Source organism: Hypomesus transpacificus, unplaced genomic scaffold, assembly GCF_021917145.1.
Source record: "Hypomesus transpacificus isolate Combined female unplaced genomic scaffold, fHypTra1 scaffold_94, whole genome shotgun sequence".
NCBI lineage: Eukaryota > Metazoa > Chordata > Actinopteri > Osmeriformes > Osmeridae > Hypomesus > Hypomesus transpacificus.
In genome coordinates, this window is record NW_025814043.1 from 355,763 (window position 1) to 374,125 (window position 18,363).

Below are 18,363 nucleotides of genomic sequence, written 5' to 3' on the forward strand. Positions count from 1 at the left end.
AACCTCTGTTCTCGCAATGCCACGCTTCTCTCCTGCGTTTGGGTCCTACCCCTCCACACACCCTGACAGAATGACAAGACCTCAACTGGATCCAGCGGAGCGTTTCAGAAACCCTTTCATAGGGACCCGCCTTGCCCTCAGTGGACCCCGAAGCCTGCAGCGGAGGGCCTACCCCAAGACCGGGCTTCTACCCCGGCTCCAGTGCCATCCCGAACCCCGTCTCCAGCCTCGGTCCTGCCTTGGGCCCCCCCCTCGATCCTGCCCTGTGCCCCTGCCTCATCCTGAGGTTGTGCTGCCCTGCGCCCGGACTAAAAAGGTTGCGCCACCTAGCACCCAGACCACCAAGGTTATTCCTGCCGGGAAGTCTCGGCTGCCTGCCACCGGTACCCAGCCCCGTCCCTGCCCTCTACCCCAGCCTCGTTCCTGCCCTGTGCCCCAGCCTCGTTCCTGCCCTGTGCCCCAGCCTCGGTCCTGCCCTGTGCCCCAGCCTCGTTCCTGCCCTGTGCCCCAGCCTCGTTCCTGCCCTGTGCCCCCAGCCTCGGTCCTGCCCTCTGCCCCAGCCTCGTTCCTGCCCTGAGCCCCTGCCTCGCCCCGAGGTTGTGCCGCCCAGTGTCAGGCCAACCGAGGACTCCTGGCCGCCTCCTCCTCCGCCCGAGGACTCCTGGCCGCCTCCTCCTCCTTCCGAGGACTCCTGGCCGCTTCCTCCTCCTCCTTCCGAGGACTCCTGGCCGCTTCCTCCTCCTCCGCCCGAGGACTCCTGGCCGCCTCCTCCTCCGCCCGAGGACTCCTGGCCGCCTCTTCCTCTGCCCGAGGCATTCTGGCTGCCGACTGCCACGGTGCGTGCGCTCCCAGACGCCCCCTTGTCCTCCTCCTCCGCCCGAGGACTCCTGGCCGCCTCCTCCTCCGCCCGAGGACTCCTGGCCGCTTCCTCCTCCTCCGCCCGAGGACTCCTGGCCGCCTCCTCCTCCGCCCGAGGACTCCTGGCCGCCTCCTCCTCCGCCCGAGGACTCCTGGCCGCCTCTTCCTCCGCCCGAGGACTTCTGGCCGCCTCTTCCTCTGCCCGAGGCATTCTGGCTGCCGACTGCCACGGTGCGTGCGCTCCCAGGCGCCCCCTCGTCCGCGCTTCCAGGCGCCCCCTTGTCCGTGCCTGAGCTCCGGCCCCCAGGCCGTCCCCCGGACCTGCCCCGACCCTCTGCTCTGCCTCCGGGCCGTCCCCCGGACCTGCCCCGACCCTCTGCCCTGCCTCCGGGCCGCCGCCCGGACCTGCCCCGACACACTGCCCTGCCTCCGGGCCGCCCCCCGGACCTGCCCCGACACACTGCGCTGCCTCCGGGCCGCCGCCCGGACCTGACCCGACCCCCTGCCCTGCCTCCGGGCCGCCCCCCGGACCTGCCCCGACACACTGCGCTGCCTCCGGGCCGTCCCCCGGACCTGACCCGACCCCCTGCCCTGCCTTGTGGGACGTCGGGTGACGTCCCTTGAGAGGGGGGGTACTGTCACGGCCACAGCCGTGCCCCCCGTTTTGGTTTTGCCCTGTCCTAGTGTTTCCCTGTCATTGTCTTTACCTGTGTCTCATTCTTGTTAGCGTCATTGTGTCCACCTGTGTGTCGTTTGGTTCTGTGTATTTAGGTTTCTGTTTTGTGTCCAGTCTTTGTCTTGTCATTACTGCTAACTGTCTGCGTGTGAGTACCCTTTTGTGTCCCGTTTTTGGGGATTATTAAACCTCTGTTCTCACAATGTCCCGCTTCTCTCCTGCGTTTGGGTCCTACTCCTCCACACACCCTGACACTGACAAAGACCGTTTGCAACAAAAGGCTCAATGAATCAAGCACCATGAAAGTTTATGAAAGAAAACATACTCATTAAAGTTCACCAGAGACACACCAGATTGCTGCCCTTTGCATGTTCTGATTACGACTTGCTTTTTTCCATGAAACCAAGGTACATCAAAGATCTCACACTGGTCTCACCTGTTGTCTGCATGGTCTCCAGCTAAAGTTTTACTCAGAAAGGGAACTTGAAGACTTCCATGAAAACACATGACCAAACAAACCGCAAGGTAGACGCAAGATCCCCCAAGGCTCACTGAAAGTGATGACTGGATGCCCTGAAGATAAAACCAGCACTTTATACAGAAAGCATCTATTTTCTACTTGCAAAGAGAACATAAATGGTCTTGTATTATGCAATTTTAATTCAGTATTAGTATTCAGTTTTTGATTGCATTTAACCTCATGAAAATGTAGTGCCCATTTGGTATCTTATGGGCTAGATTTGAAATGAAGTACTTTGATTAAGTATATGTTTTTGAAGGCCACTAGCTGATGTAACTGGATTGCAGTGTTGCCAAGGGTGCAGTAGGGGGGCTCTTCTCTGCATAGACAATGTTTTGTCTAATTTGAGTACAGCATTTAACTTTTCTTTTTTTTACACCACTAAATCTTCTCTTTTTGATGGTTCATGGACTTTAGGCATTGTACTTTGTTCCCTTATTAAATTAAGCAGTGCTCATAATGTTCATGTTTATATTAGGATAGTTTAAGAATAGCAAAGTAGGCAAAGCTGTGGTGAATTACTTTGTGGTGAAATATTTTTTGACACAAGCATTCGAGCATTCGAATATATGTAATGTGTTACAACATACAACAGTTTATGTTATAATACATTACATACAGAAGGAATGGCAAGAACATTGGTATGCCAATTGGTAATGATTGTGAGTGTTCGAGGGGAAAGAGCATTTTCCTATTAATATTGTGATGTGGAGGTCATAAGTGTCAATAGAAGAACACTTGGAATGACATTGCATTCAATTTTTTATATTAGGCTTTTACAAGAAGTAACTTGCGGATAATCATTGTTGGAACTATTAAAATGTTTGTCGCAAAATTATTGATCACATTCAGAAAATGTAAGGGGTAAAATGACACATGTATATACTTTCAACAGTGAAATAATAATTAAAAACATATTCGCACTGTACATTCGCAGTGTACAGAAAGAAAATCACTGTTCACAAAATGTTAAGACTCCACAAAAGCATGGCCAAAGGACATGATTTCTCTTTCAACATATATTAAGATAGCTTAATTCTACATGAAGTACAGTGCAGCTAAGCTCAGTTCATTTTGACTCTGTGCTGGACTTGCGGACGCTGACTTTCATGCGGGTATTCTCAGTACAGCGCTCCATGATAAGTTCAGGACTGGGCCGAGGGGGAACTCTGGGAGATGTATTTTTCTCCATGTCCACATTGCTGGAGTTCGCTGACTTAGGGATGTTGTCTGGAACATGTCAAACTTAGCATTAGGAAGGATTTATTCTGCAAACATTTTAAAAGAAAAATGGCCCTGGTGAGAAAGGTTACGATCATGCACAAGATTTTTAAATTCCAAATTGTAAGCCTAACCACAGTGCATAAGAATAAAATCATAAGAGTCATACATACAATCTTATTAACAAAGGCCTAAACATATCTTACATCTCAATACCTTACAGAAGTCTTACGGTAGTGTTTTTAGCACTGAACGCAAGACGGACAACACTTGCTGTATAAATACAGTTATCAAAATAAGGCCCTTGCTCCCTACCTTCATTCTTTTTTTCTTGAAGAGGGGATCCAGTGGAAGACATGGGGGACTTCCTGGGTTGGCTTCCTCTCTGCTGGAGGAAGCGTCTGCTATTTTTGCGGTATGTGTCCTGACTGATACGTCTAGTACTCTTGCCATGAATACTATTTGTGTTGTAAATGGAAGACCTGGAAGCAGAGAAGACATAGTCTGACTATGGTAGGTACAAAACCAAAATAGCTAATTCAATTAAAAAAAATATAACTTTTTGGATGGTTTAATGTGGTTTAAAATACTTACCGTCGAGGAGGAGGAGTCTGTCTCTGGGTTTTGTTCATGTCAGAAACGTCCCTCTTCTCTCCAGTGGGGTGGAGGAACATGGAAGGAAAGTGCCCTGTCTCGTCTTCCTTCCTGCCCAAGACATTAAACAAATACTTAATTAGAAGTGTTGAATCACTGGTACTTCAATTATACAGTACAGTACATAAAATCAGAATCAAAGACGAGAGACCCCTAAAATTAAATTATGATAAAATAATGTATTCATTCAGTAGATACTTTTATCCAAAGCAGCATACAGAGGGTGAATTCAACCTGGAAAAAACTGTAAGCTTTCATACCTGACCACCCACCAACCATCTAGCAGCTTGTGAATAACCTCTACAGTCTCCCCTGCCTCTAAAGTCAGCTCATCATCCTCCACAGCCGTGTAGGCTTTTGTAGTGATGTGTATTTCTCCTACGGGGATGTAGTTTTAATGTAAAATTGTTAGACCTAAAAAAAATCGCTGTGATTTCTAAATTACATTAAAATAATTGTATGACATTTGTTTTCATGTTTGCACAAAACATCTTTATTCAAAACCAGAATTAGATTATTTCACAAGAAAGTGAAGCAATAGCTTTGCAGAGGCTGTGAAAGTTCTCGGTTTAACAGTGGGGACTTGCCAGCATAATTGGGCTCTGGCTCCTCAGACTCCTCTGGTGTCTCCAGTGGTTCCAGGTAGGTAGCAGGAACCCAGCCCCGCTTGAACTCACACTGACAGAACCACCAACCTGTGCTCAAAGAGAAAAAGGTCAAAATATGAAGCAACACCATTGCTCAAAAGTTTAATACTTTTTCTCTTAAACCTGAGCATAATATTATGGTGCACCCCTTTATACTTTCACAACAACCTTGACACCAGGGGCCCGTTCTCCATAAGTCGCTAACTCAGTTAGCTGGATTTGATTGTTGACGATTTGTCATTATCTTGGATTGTTCGGTTCTTCGAAGCTCATCCTGGACTTAGCAACTTAGCTGTCATAGCAACAAGTCCGTAAGTTAAAACCTGCTCGGGAGCAGGTTTAATTTATGTAAACACGATTAGATTGGGACTTTATAAGCAGATGTGATACAGGAAGTCTGTCACAGCCATAGATATAAGTAAAGGCTAGACGTGTCGTCTGCGTTGCCGACCAACGGAGTCGAACGTCCGCACATGGCGGCCATCTTGCTACAGTCAACTTGCTCACCCATAACATTGTGTTGGTGCTACATGTACTTAAAAAAAAACATAACTCAATCTTCAACCGAGTTTGAAACGGTTTGGTTTCCCGGCCACACCAATTGATGTTGTGTCCTTGGGCAAGGCACTTCACCCTACTTGCCTCGGGGGAATGTACCTGTACTTACTGTAAGTCGCTCTGGATAAGAGCGTCTAATAAATGACTAAACGTAAATCTAACGTGGTCACTACTATACATTTAATTTGGTCTGCTACTTTTTGCCAGCCCTCGTTCATGGATTTTGCAGATTTTGAGGTGTTACCTGGCATTCTGATTAAATCTTCAAATTCGGAGTAACCTTCGAGCAAGCTGTTGCTTTGTTGTGGAAAAAACGGGGTGCTCCTTTTGGCCACGGTGAGCAGCCACAGACTTATGTGAGCAGCCAATAGTAGCGTTGCTGATCAAGGTTTCTACTATCGATACATACCCCCTTTTAGACCAATGCATAACTCAATCCAGCTATACTAATTATAAACAACATGGGTGTTCGAAGAACCGAATTAGCCAGATCATGATTAGCAAGATAATGTCATCTTGGCTGTGTCATTTGATCTCGGATGTAATAAGCGACGTACGGAGAACGGGCCTCATTTCTTTGTGTCTTACCATTGGGGCTCTTCTCCACAATCTCCACCATGTCGCCACACTTCAGATTTATCTCATGTTTGGACGTCTTGTTGAAGTCAGCAATAACCCTGTATGTGTCCAATATTATGGGGCCTGATATTTCTAAATAAAAATTAAGCAAAAAAAATATAACATATTTGGGAAAGTACAGTGTGACAGAGTGCTACTTCAGCAAAATACCAAAAAACACAGTACACATTGTTTAGAATATATCCGCAAGTAAATGAAAAGTGTAGCCAATTTATCTTACCAGATGCGTTGCCTGTAGACTTGTCCTTTGATGCCACAAAAGTTTCATTTCTTTTGACTCTACAAGGTAAACAGAGTGGATTAGTCATACATTCCAATTGATTTGACCCTGTCAAAAGAGTGATTGCGGTAGAGTCATAAACTGAACTGACAGGTGTGTAACGGGTGGGTTCTCATCCTCTGGACGGACTTTGAAGAAACTGCGGACCAGCTCGCAGCGGGAGATTTTGGGGGGCAAGTTGACAAGGGACTGGCAGTATTCTGCCAGAGTGCTTTGTCTGGTCTCTGTGGACCTCTGGCTGTCTAGCCATTTTGGCGCTAAGGAAAAGGTCAAAAGCAAGAGTAACCCATTGGGTGAATCATTAATATCATGCAGATTTATGTAGCAACCTAACTGTATAGTTTACAAACTACAAAGTATTATGTACAGAAATCACCCAGCCTAATTATAAGACTGCATGCAATACAGATGTGTGGTAGCTAAGACACTAGCAAAATGTCCACTGTGCACAGCATGTTCAAGGGTTTTAAGCAACTTCCCCATGTTTCAACAATGCTTTGGGTAAACCTATTTTGTGCAGAACAATGAAAGTCATTTTGTAAGTTCCCTTGTTTTCACTTGACAAAAACAGTGAAAGTAGGAAAAAATAAAAAATCCACTATTGGGTGGGCAATCTGACAGTGCTATGTAGAGCACTGCTGATGTATTTGTATTCTGCAGAACACACTGTCATACACTACAGTTGGATCACAAGCGTTTTGCTAATTATGTCAGCATTTCCAATTTACTAAACTGGTGTTTAATGCTGTTTAAGTTTCAAGTAACATGAAACAAGAAGTGCATTAACCCATTTGGCTTGAAACAACAGGTGTTTCCTTGTTGCAGATCAGGGACAAAATTATCAAAACTTTTTGTTTGTTCAGTCAACTCTGAGATGGTACAGAGTTTGTATATAGTATACTCTTGTATACAAGTGGTGCAGGATAACCCATACCCGGCAGTTCAGGGATGATCCTGTCTTTCTTATCGATGTCACCCGACTCGATGGGAAACATCTCCTTCAGGGATTTCTGCAACCCACACATACAGAAAATGTACTCCTATACATTAAACAGGCTTCAGACAAACACAACCATTATCTTTATTTCACACAATTGTGATATTTAAATCTTCATGGTACGATCTAAACAGATTCTTTTTTTTTTCTAATTTGAAGTGATTGTCGAAAACAAACTCACGTGAAAGGTGTGGATCTCAGGGTATCTTCTATAAATAAGTTTCTCTGTTAGGTCGCTCCATTTCACCATCAGCATGTAAACCTTTGAGTCAGAAATGAATGTTTTCAAAAAAAATTATCATTGTCTTGCTGTGTAGGAAGAACAACAAATAAGTAATAAAAATGTTCCAGTCTTACATAGTGCTGGCTGGGATAGAATCGTTTCTCAAAGCCCAGGAGCTCCACATGCCTGACGTACAACTCCATGTCTGAGATTAAGTCCTTAAATTGAATTTGTGAAAAGGGAAGAGGCTTTTATATAACTCGAGTAGACTTTGCAGTCAGTAAGTTACTTGGGGGAGGTACTTCAATAGCATCAAGTATCATTTCCTGAAAAGGTTGGACTTATTGGTTGTCCTAATGGTTAAGATTCTGTATTATAGTACTAATATATTTATTTTAAATACATGTCATCCTACACATTATGGTATTTTAAAGGCAATGTATTTCTATTTTAAAGTAAATTTCATAATTTTTCAAAAAAGCACATACCATGTCTTTATACATACAGTGCCCTCCAAAAGTATTGGAACAGTGAGGCCAATTCCTTTATTTTTGCTGTAGACTGAAAACATTTGGGCTTGACATCAAACGATGAATGTGAAACCAGAGATCAACGTTTCAGCTTTTATTTCCAGGTATTTACATCAGGATCTGATGCACAAATTAGAAAATATCACCTTTTTGTTCGAACCCACCCATTTGTCACGTGAGCAAAAGTATTGGAACATGTGACTGACAGGTGTGTTTTGTTGCCCAGGTGTGTCCTATTACATACATTATTCAATCAATAAATACCACTGAATGTCTACACTCAGGTTCAGATTGGGTAAGATAGGTTTTGTCTATGCAGACTGTATTCAGAGGTGAAAACAACATGAAAACCAGAGCGCTGTCTTTGGGTGAAAAACAAGCAATTGTGAGTCTTAGAGAAGATGGAAAATCAATCAGAGCCATTGCAGAAACATTGGCCATAGCCAGTACAACCATTTGGAATGTCCTGAAGAAGAAGAAAACTACTGGTGTACTAAGTAACAGACGTCGAACAGGTAGACCAAGGAAAACATCAGCAGTTGATGACAGAAACATTGTGAGAGCTGTAAAGAAAGACCCTAAAACAACTGTTAGTGAGATCAGCAACAACCTCCAGATGGCAGGAGTGAAGGTATCACTATCTACTGTTCGCAGAAGACTTCATGAACAAAAGTACAAGGGCTACACCAGAAGATGCAAACCACTCATTAGCAAGAAGAATAGGAAGGCCAGGCTGGAATTTGCCAAAAAGTACAGAGATGAACCTCAAAAATTCTGGGACAAAGTTTTATGGACTGATGAGACAAAGATTAACTTTTACCAAAGTGATGGAAAGGCTAAAGTTTGGAGAAAGAAAGGAACTGCTCATGATCCCAAACACACAAGCTCATCTGTGAAACACGGTGGAGGTAATGTCATGGCTTGGGCTTGCATGGCTTCTTCTGGGACGGGCTCATTAATCTTCATTGAGGATGTAACACATGATGGCAGCAGCAAAATGAACTCGGAAGTCTACAGAAACATTTTGTCTGCCAATTTAAGGAAAGATGCAACCAAACTGATTGGCAGAGCCTTCATCATGCAGCAAGATAACGACCCAAAACACACTGCCAAAACAACAAAGGAGTTCATCAGGGGCAAGAAATGGAAGGTATTAGACTGGCCAAGTCAATCTCCAGACTTAAACCCTATAGAGCATGCATTTTACCTGCTTAAGAGGAGACTGAAGGGAGGAACCGCACAAAACAAACAACAACTGAAAGAGGCTGCAGTGAAAGCCTGGGAAAGCATCAAAAAGGAAGAATGCAAAAGTTTGGTGACGTCAATGGGTCACAGACTTGCTGCAGTTATTGAAAGCAAAGGATTTGCAACTAAATATTAAGTCTTATTCACTTAAATATGTTTTAAGTATATCTGTTCCAATACTTTTGATCACATGACAAATGGGTGGATTCAAACAAAATGTGATATTTTCTTAGTTGTGCATCAGATCCTGATGTAAATACCTGGAAATAAAAGCTGAAACGTTGATCTCTGGTCTCACGTTCATTATTTGATGTCAAGCCCAAATGTTTTCAGTCTACAGCAAAAATAAAGGAATTCGCCTCACTGTTCCAATACTTTTGGAGGGCACTGTATATACATACACAACATTTATTTATTCCTTGTAGATTTCTTAGTTGTAGGTTTCAATGTCTCAACAACGGTAAAACCAGACTTAATAAATGTTATTCTGGGCTGAAAGATTGAAAAAGGCAAATGGCATTGTTGCTCAAAGCAACCACAACTTCCTCATGTGGGGTTTTCAGAAGGGCATTTGCAAAAGACAGGTTTATGATTTCAGTAAAGTTTTGCAATCAGAAAAAGGAACAAAACTTAAAAAAAGGTTTATGCAAACAGCCTATCTTCCTCTTCCAAACCCCTCTAAGACTTTCTTACCAATTAAATTTTACATATTACACTTTATACTACTTGTATCTGAAGATATTATTTGTATAAACAATTTTGTCTTTTCATAATTGCTTTCAATTGCTAAGAGTTAAGGCCGATTTATACTTCTGCGTTTTTAGGCATATGCACACGGGGAACGCCCTCTCCATCAAGAAACGCCCTCTGCGTGTCCTCTCTGAGCCCCTTGCAGAGCTCTGCGTGCACCTCCTGATTTTCCTGACTATCCGTCTGTCCGTCCGTCATTTTACGGATACCCCTTGGCTGTGATTGGTCCGTATTAAGAACCGCTTGCGTCAGGGATGGGGGCGGGGTTGCCGTGACCAACAAGAGAACAGAATCCTTTGACCGCCATTGTTTTTGTTTTTACGTTTACATTGTTTTTAAGTTTTTACGATTCATATTTCAGCTAAACAGTACATGTAAATCAGCATCTGAATTAAAATGTAACGAGAAATGGGCAGTCTAGTTGCTGAAAATGTGCTTATTTTATTGATGAAACGGTTCATTTGTAAATTTGCTCCGACGTTTCGATAACCTAGCTAGCATCGCAGGGCAGCGCCATCTACTGTTCTGGCGGTAAATTGCTTTCAGCACGCAGAGCCGTCGGAGTAGTATAAATTCAACCAATCCGTCCGACTCCGTCCAACTCCGTGCGTCTGTCCGTTAACGGAGACGCAGAAGTATAAATCGGCCTTTAGGTATCAATGTCATAGTTGTGTGAGTACACTCACACAACTATGACACTTAGCCAGTAGGTGGTCTATTGCTTGACATTCAACAGTGAATGCAAAAATATGTGAAGACTGTTTCAAAGCTGGGTGAGCATTTTTTTGTCATATCAGTACATTGCGTATGGTGCCAAAGAAATTGGTTGGGCGGAGCGTGAATGTTTTTTTAATGCAAATGAAACAAAAATCTACTTAAAGTACACGGCAGACTGGGTCCGGTAGCCAAATTAACAGAAGGGAAACAAAGTCGGCAAAACAAAAACAAAAAGACGGAACCCTTGTCCGCGGTTCGTCTGCCCCAGACCCTCGCCCCTCAGCTTGAGGCAACGGCCCCGGTGGATGTAGGTGGTATTCAATTTCCGATTTGCTACCCGACTCGTCCGGTCGTTTTTATTCTATTAACTCCAGTCAACATATCTAAAACTATCTCCCCCCCAAAAATAGTTTGATTCTCAAACCTGGCTCATACTACTAGTTTTTTTATAGAATAATTTTTCCAGATTTTTGCAAAGTTTGAAACCAATCCAAAATGGATAAACTAACACCCCATGTATGTGCTTACGTCAAGAAAAGTTACCTGTAAACATGCTCGCGTGGACAAGCACAAAAGGGAACATCAGCAAATCGCTGATTTACCTGACCTGAATGAGAACAAGGAGAAAGGGCTTGATAATCTAAAGTTGCCTGCCTTTGTTGTAGCAAGTTTTCCAAATGGTTGCACACATACATGACGGTTGAGTTATTTCCGTTATTTTAAAGCAGATTTAACCATTTTGTAATGAACGTTATTATGCTCATGGTATGAAAAACGTAATTATTACTAAATATAATTAATTATAATATTGTGGCATGTTACGGCGTCACTATAGATTGTTGACATGTATTTCTGGAGCAAAGACGAAGATGAATAAATAATGTGTGATAACCACAATATTGTTATACCTTTGTCAGTTAACACCCCAACGATGGCATTAACAATAACTGTAAGCTAGTAATTGTAAGCAACATTCATCATCATTATAATCGTAACATAGGTATAGGCTTCATTTAGCTTGCTTTGCCGAGCTAGAACAACGACGGAGTCAGACATTCAAGTTTACAATTTCTTTAATCCGACAATACTTAAGAAGTCATACTAAAAACACGAAGCAAAAAGAACAACGTATATTTGGTGAGTCTGAGTCGTATGTGGAACGTAAGTTCCATCTAAAATAGTCATATGTCTAAAAACCAAGTGAAAGGAATACTACAGTTCTAATAGCATTGATTTTCGTAAAGTTCACATGTATCTGCTTCTTGATCGGACTTGTACCACATTCTGCCAGTTTTCTGCAATGCCTTAGCTCCAGTTCACATGCTCGCGACTGGTTGTCGCAAAGTATGACGTGTACAGCTAGTTGCAAGTGTGCACAAGTTTCGGAGCTAGGAACAAGCTTCTGCGCAAGACCGGACGAGTTGGTCTGGAAAGATGGCTCGGTCCATTCACACTCTCGCTTCCCATATTGCGCCACTGAGCACTTTTCATAGAAATTAATGGGGACACCATCTTGGAAGACAAAAGTAGCTGTGTCTACTAATATATATGGTCTATGGTCTGCCCTTGTATTAGCGAGGGAGGGGGGCTGGCACGATTTCATCGTCCGAGTCTGGGGAAGAAAGAAACAGCGCTGTTACTGTTACGGTGCGTGTCCACTGCAGCGACGCAAATCGCTTGCCATCGCTCGCCTTCCCACAGTGCACCACGCTCAGGGGCGTGTCAGACAGATTAATGCAGAGCTGTAGTTCTCTAAGGTCACTGTTGTAGTTCGTATTCATGGATGAAGATTTGGGTTTACATACTCGCAATATTGATCAAAATACAACTTTTACACACATTAAGCAAAAATCCGATACGCTGGCTAGCTCTAGCATGATGTTATCTACTGTACACACAAGTTCTGGCTGTATTGTAATCAGAGTGAAATATTAAATGTAGTACTAGCGATCGGACTTGAACGCCACTAATATAACTAGTGTGCAATGCAGTCTCACAATATAGATGAAACAACTTTTACACACATGATGCAAGAAATCCTATACGCTAGCTGTATGTAGCATGATACCTTTTGAATTTCAAAATACAACTTTTACACACATTAAGTAAAAATCCGATACGCTGGCTAGCTCTAGCATGATGTTATCTACTGTACACACAAGTTCTGGCTGTATTTTAATCAGAGTGAAAGATTAAATGTAGTACTAGCGATCGGACTTGAACGCCACTAATATAACTAGTGTGCAATGCAGTCTCACAATATAGATGAAACAACTTTTACGCACATGATGCAAGAAATCCTATACGCTAGCTGTATGTAGCATGATACCTTTTGAATTTTATTCAGGGTGAAAGAGTAAGTTATGTATGCTACCGGGCACTCGGGGTACAGTCGAGCACAGTTACGTCATGTTACGAGACAGAATTAAAAAGTACAAAAACCCCACCAAGGAGCACCAACAACATCGGCAACCCTGCGCCATGCCTCATTTTCTCGTACGGACATACCGGTATGTCCAGTCCTGGCTGGTCCCTGAAGCGTACGGACATACCCGTATGTTTAGAACGCGTTCATAGAATGCCCAGTTTGGCTTATTACCAGGCCCAAACGGAATACGCAGGCGCAGAATTCCGACGAAAACCCGCGGATTTTCAAGTAGAACGAATTGGTCTGAGGCAAAATGTAAATACACTTTTCAACTCATATTACGTCTCTGTTATTAAAACGTTAGCCAAAAATGCTAAGAATTGAAAAGGAAACACTTATTGACCCAATTACAGCAAGAGACAGGGCCAGGGAGTTTTCAGCCGATCATTATGAGGATGGATCAATACTTTTTTGCAAAGTCTGTCAACATTCAATCGACCATATTTGCCGTCAAACTGTTGAGGAACATCTTCGGTCGCTCCGACATAAGAACAGGAAGGCTAGCGGAACTCCGCAGATTTCCGCAGATTTTCAGTCTGAATAACCGCAGAAAATTTGAAAAAAATCCACGTATTCCGTTTGGGCCTGCTTATTACGTAACAATTAAGTCTTCAAAATTTGATTACGGGTATATTTTGAACATAAGACTCAATTTATTGTATTATTTGAAAGTTTATGTTTATTATCTACATGAAAACGTTCAGACAATGTAGTTTAGCTAATGTTAGCTAACAGCTAACCAAAAATAACTCACGCTTTTACTCACACCACCTAGTAAACCATAATATTATCCGTATTCCTTGACTTGGCTATTACTTTCAACATATTTTACTATTGTACAACCAACCATAGATCGAAAATAATAGATATATACATTCACAAATATGCATCTAAAACATCCAACATTCGTCTGTTTTTTGTCTCGTATTTACTTGCGGCCATCTTGCATTTTGTGTTCCGACAACAAAGATGAACTTTGATGATGTACCACTTGCCCCTGGTCACCTCATTTTCTCGTGAGAAGAGTAGGTTATCTCGTTGACCCTTTGACACCCACAATGGATTGAGTACTGATCAAAACAAAAAGGCAAAAATTAAATGCAACAACTGTGGAAGCAGTCGCGCTCCTCGATCGTGTCCTGCCTATGGAAAGACCTGTAATAATTGTAACAAAATGAATCACTATGCGAGATGCTGCATGGCTGGTGACACAAAGAGAAAAGTGCACACAGTGGATGAGGGACCAGAGGAACTTTTTGTTGATGTAGTACAGGCATCTAATGAAAAACCAGAATAGATCTTACCAGTGACTGTAAATGAAACAATACTTACTTTCAAATTGGATACTGGAGCCCAAGTTAACCTGCTGTCAGCAGCTGACTACAGTACACTCAAAGTGAAAAGCAAGATTCATTCTGTGAATGTTAGAGTGACAGGCTATACAGGAGAAAGTGTGCCCGTTAAAGGGAGTTGTTTAGCAACTTTTCAGCACAAGGGCCAGAGCCTAAAGGCACAGCTACTGATAGTTGACAAGAATGTGCAGCCAATATTGGGCCTATCTGCCTGTGAAAAGCTCAATCTTGTCAAGAGTGTTCATAGTTGCCTCAGAGCCAAACAATGATCAAGATGCACTCATGACTGAGTACAAGGATATTTTAGAGGGACTAGGCTGTTTACCTGGTGAGCACTAAATATATATTGATGAGATTGTTGCACCAGTAGTTCATGCATGCAGGAAAGTTCAATTTGCACTAAGAGGGAGACTGACAGAGGAATTAGCACGCATTGAAAAGCTTAATGTCATAAAGAAAATTGATGAACCAACAGATTGGGTGAGCTCACTAGTGAAATTGCAAAAGACAAATGGTGCATTGAGGATATGTCTGGATCCCAGAGATCTGAACAAAGCTGTAAAAAGAGAACACTTCAAGTTGCCAACACGTAAAGAGATAATGTCCCAGTTTGCTGATGCCAAATGGTTTAGTAAACTTGATGCATCCTCAGGTTTTTGCAAATGAAGCTTGATGAGGTTAGTTCAAGACTCTGCACCTTTAATACACCGGAAGGGCGCTACCGCTTCCTTCGATACTGTCAGCTCCGGAAGTCTACCACAAGACGATCCACACAATATTTGAGAACATCCCTGGGGTCACGACCATGATGGATGACGTCATCGTCTGGGGGTCAACAAAGATGGAACACGACACACGGCTGAGGCAAGTACTGGACCGGACACGAACCATGAACCTGAAACTCAATAAGGACAAATGTGAGTTTGCAGTCAAGTCACTTACTTTTATTGGAGATGTCCGGGGAGGGGGTGAGTCCTGACCCGAGGAAGACGTCAGCCATTGCAAACATGGAGAAACCCCAAAACAAGGAAGAGTTGAGGCGTTTCCTTGGGATGGTGACCTACCTTGCGAATTCATCCCCAGGCTGTCCACCGTTTCAGCACCACTAAGAATGCTGTTGGAGCAGAACAACGAGTGGATGTGGCAACATGAGCAAGAAAGGTGCTTCCAGACACTGAAAAACATATTGACCTCAGAGCCTGTGCTCAAGTTCTACGACCCTAAGAGCAACACAAAAATCTCAGCGGATGCATCACAGCATGGCCTAGGAGCTGTCCTTCTACAGCTGCATGAGGAGACCTGGCAACCAGTGGCCTACGCATCTAGGGCCCTGATGAGTGCAGAAGTCAACTATGCACAAATTGAGAAGGAGTTGCTGGCCTCAACGAGTACATGTGAATGCTTCCATCAGTACGTCTACGGACAAGCCGTTAAAGTTGAAACAGACCATAAACCATTGGTCGCCATAATGTCCAAGCCATTGACTGACTGTCCAATGAGAATACAGCGCATGTTGATTAGGCTGCAGAAATATGATGTGAAGATGATATACACACCTGGAAAATACATGTATGCGGCTGATGCGCTCTCTAGAGCTGTGGACAAACATGAAAGACAGGACAGTGAGAAATGCGCTGACATACAAGCGTATGTTGATATGATCATGACGTCACTTCCTGTGTCAAGCGAAAGAACAGAACAGATCAGTATAGAAACTGCCAAGGACGAGACGATGAAAGAGCTCAAGAAGATGATCTCAAGAGGATGGCCTGAACACAAAAGTGGCTGTCCACTACAAGTTCAAGACTACTGGACATACAGAACTGAGTTTTCAGTCGTCGATGATATAGTGTTCAAGGGTAATACATTTGTAATTCCATCTTCCATGCGCAAAGACATGCTAAGAAAGATACATGACGGACACTTGGGGGAAGAGAAGTGTAAACGCAGAGCACGTGAGGTCATGTATTGGCCGAGAATGAACCAAGACATTGGCCACACTACGGCCTCGTGTGAAATATGCTTGACCTATAGACCTAAGCAGCAAGCAGAGCCACTCATGACGTACGCTGTGCCAGACAGACCATTTCAAAGAGTGGGAACAGATTTGTTTGACTGTCATGGTAAGAGCCATATAGTGGTGACAGATTACTTGTCCAACTACCCAGAAGTAGCAGACGATACAGACGATATCTAGCAAAGCTGTCATTGTGTTTCTGAAAACTGTTTTTGCAAGACATGGTGTACCATGCAAGCTTGTCTCTGATAATGGTCCGCAGTTTGCGAGCAGTGAGTTTGCTGACTTTGCAAAAGAGTGGGGGTTCCAACACACAACATCCAGCCCACATTATCCAAGAAAAAATGGAAGAAAGCTCAGTGAAGGTGGTCAAAGGCCTCATGAAAAAAGCACAGGATGGAAAGGCAGACTTTCATCAGAGTCTGATAATCCACAGAAGTGCACCATTGCAGAATGGTCTATCACCAGCTCAGATGCTGATGGGACGGTGGATACGCACAAATCGGCCTATACTTGAAGACCTGCTGACTCCTAAAGGTGCACACAAAGTTAAAGTGGCCAAAATTAATGATTGTATTGTATTTTATTGTATTCAAATATACCGGCTGCTATGACAACTTAATTTCCCTTCGGGGATGAATAAAGTACCCTATCTATCTATCTATCTAAACAGAAACAAAAACAGCAACATGATAAGAGAGCAAAACAATTACGTGACCTAAAGCCAGGAGAACGGGTCAGAATCCGAGATCATGTGACTGGCATCTGGAACATGCAAGGATCTGTTCAAAGAGAAGTGGCACCACGCTCTTACCAAATCCAGACGGAGCATGGGGCATCTCTGAGAAGGAATCGAGTGGATCTCAAGCCACAAGTGTCGAGCCAGCAAGGTGAGGAGCAACCGCACAGTACAGCACAAGTCGGAGACACCACAAGTGACCTGGTTGACCAAACTTCAGAGAATGAGGCAACAGATCCTGATTTACCAAGCGTGACGACACCTTGCAGACCAAAGCGCAATGTTCAGCCTCCTAAAAGACTAATTGAAAGCTGCTGAAAACTAGAGACTGTAAATGGAATCAAATTAGTTAAAACTGAAAAAAAAAAAAAAAAGTGATTTAATGTAAGGCTTGTGGTTGTTTGACATTGTTGTCTGAGTTAGGTTTACTGTAATGTCTTCTTTCAAAGGGGAAAGATATGTTGTTATGTGCATTAAGTTAACTGGATTACCCAGAATGCAGTAGGCATACGGGGAGTAGATGGGGAGACATGTTGAAGGTCGCCCAGTAAAAGTTATAGCAAAACCCACGCTGACTGTGTGAGCGTATTATTGTAAAGTGCACTACACGGCATAACAGTCGCATTTTTCTCTCCTCCCCTCCCTGACCTTCCCTGCTTGGCTCTGTCTTGTCTTGTCTGTTGTCTGTCTCAAGATACACTCTCACCATCACTCTCCGAAACTAGAAGCATGGAATTAATTAGCTGGTCTCTCAATGCAATTGACACCATCTTCTCGAAGAGAAGCTTGGGTTTAGGGGAACCCAACTGTCCTGATGGGACTGGCTACACGATGGACGCGTGGGCGTATTGGCGTGTCGTGTGTCTAGCGGTGCTTTCCGTGGAAGACGTTGAGGACATCTTCATATTCGGAACCGTGATTACAGGCTTTCTGCTGTTTGGAGTAGGCGGTTGGTTTGTATATCGGAAAATCAAGGAAACAGCTGTGGCCATCAAAAGCCCCGTTAGGCTGCCTGACCTGGTTGATTCGGTGGGCAGAGCTGTTGGAGCTCAGACTGTGAACTTACAACGCAGTATGGATTACAGCAGGGATAAGTTTGCGGCTCTGCAAAGGAAGATGGAGGAGTTGGAGACCTTCCTGAAGGGTGGACGTGAAAATTGAGTCGCGGCTACTCGTCTAAACAACTACACCAATCTTATCTACTTTCGGCCCCGTAACCAGCACAGGCCTTGGCCAAGGCAGTTGCTGGAAAACAACTCCCCTGGAGAGCGCTGAAGCGAGACTATCTTGCTCTTCCCTCCCCCCCCCCCCC

At 43.6% G+C, this 18,363-nt stretch overlaps 1 protein-coding gene across 2 annotated transcripts; it reads right to left on the reverse strand.

The window, feature by feature from the left end:
- Positions 1–1,906: 1,906 nt before the first annotated feature.
- Positions 1,907–7,526, reverse strand: ncf1 (neutrophil cytosolic factor 1). 2 transcript variants are annotated; one of them, XM_047018148.1, is made up of 11 exons: positions 7,408–7,513; positions 7,232–7,312; positions 6,988–7,063; positions 6,145–6,310; positions 5,994–6,052; positions 5,723–5,845; positions 4,517–4,624; positions 4,190–4,307; positions 3,870–3,980; positions 3,591–3,757; positions 1,907–3,322 (listed from the first exon to the last, which is right to left on the reverse strand). In XM_047018148.1, the coding sequence occupies exons 1-11, from the start codon at positions 7,474–7,476 to the stop codon at positions 3,318–3,320; spliced, it is 1,083 nt and encodes a 360-aa protein (XP_046874104.1). In that variant the 5' UTR covers positions 7,477–7,513; the 3' UTR covers positions 1,907–3,317. The 2 variants fall into 2 exon arrangements, with proteins under 2 accessions (XP_046874104.1, XP_046874102.1); XM_047018146.1 differs by having other exon boundaries at positions 1,911–3,284; positions 7,408–7,526.
- Positions 7,527–18,363: the final 10,837 nt, after the last annotated feature.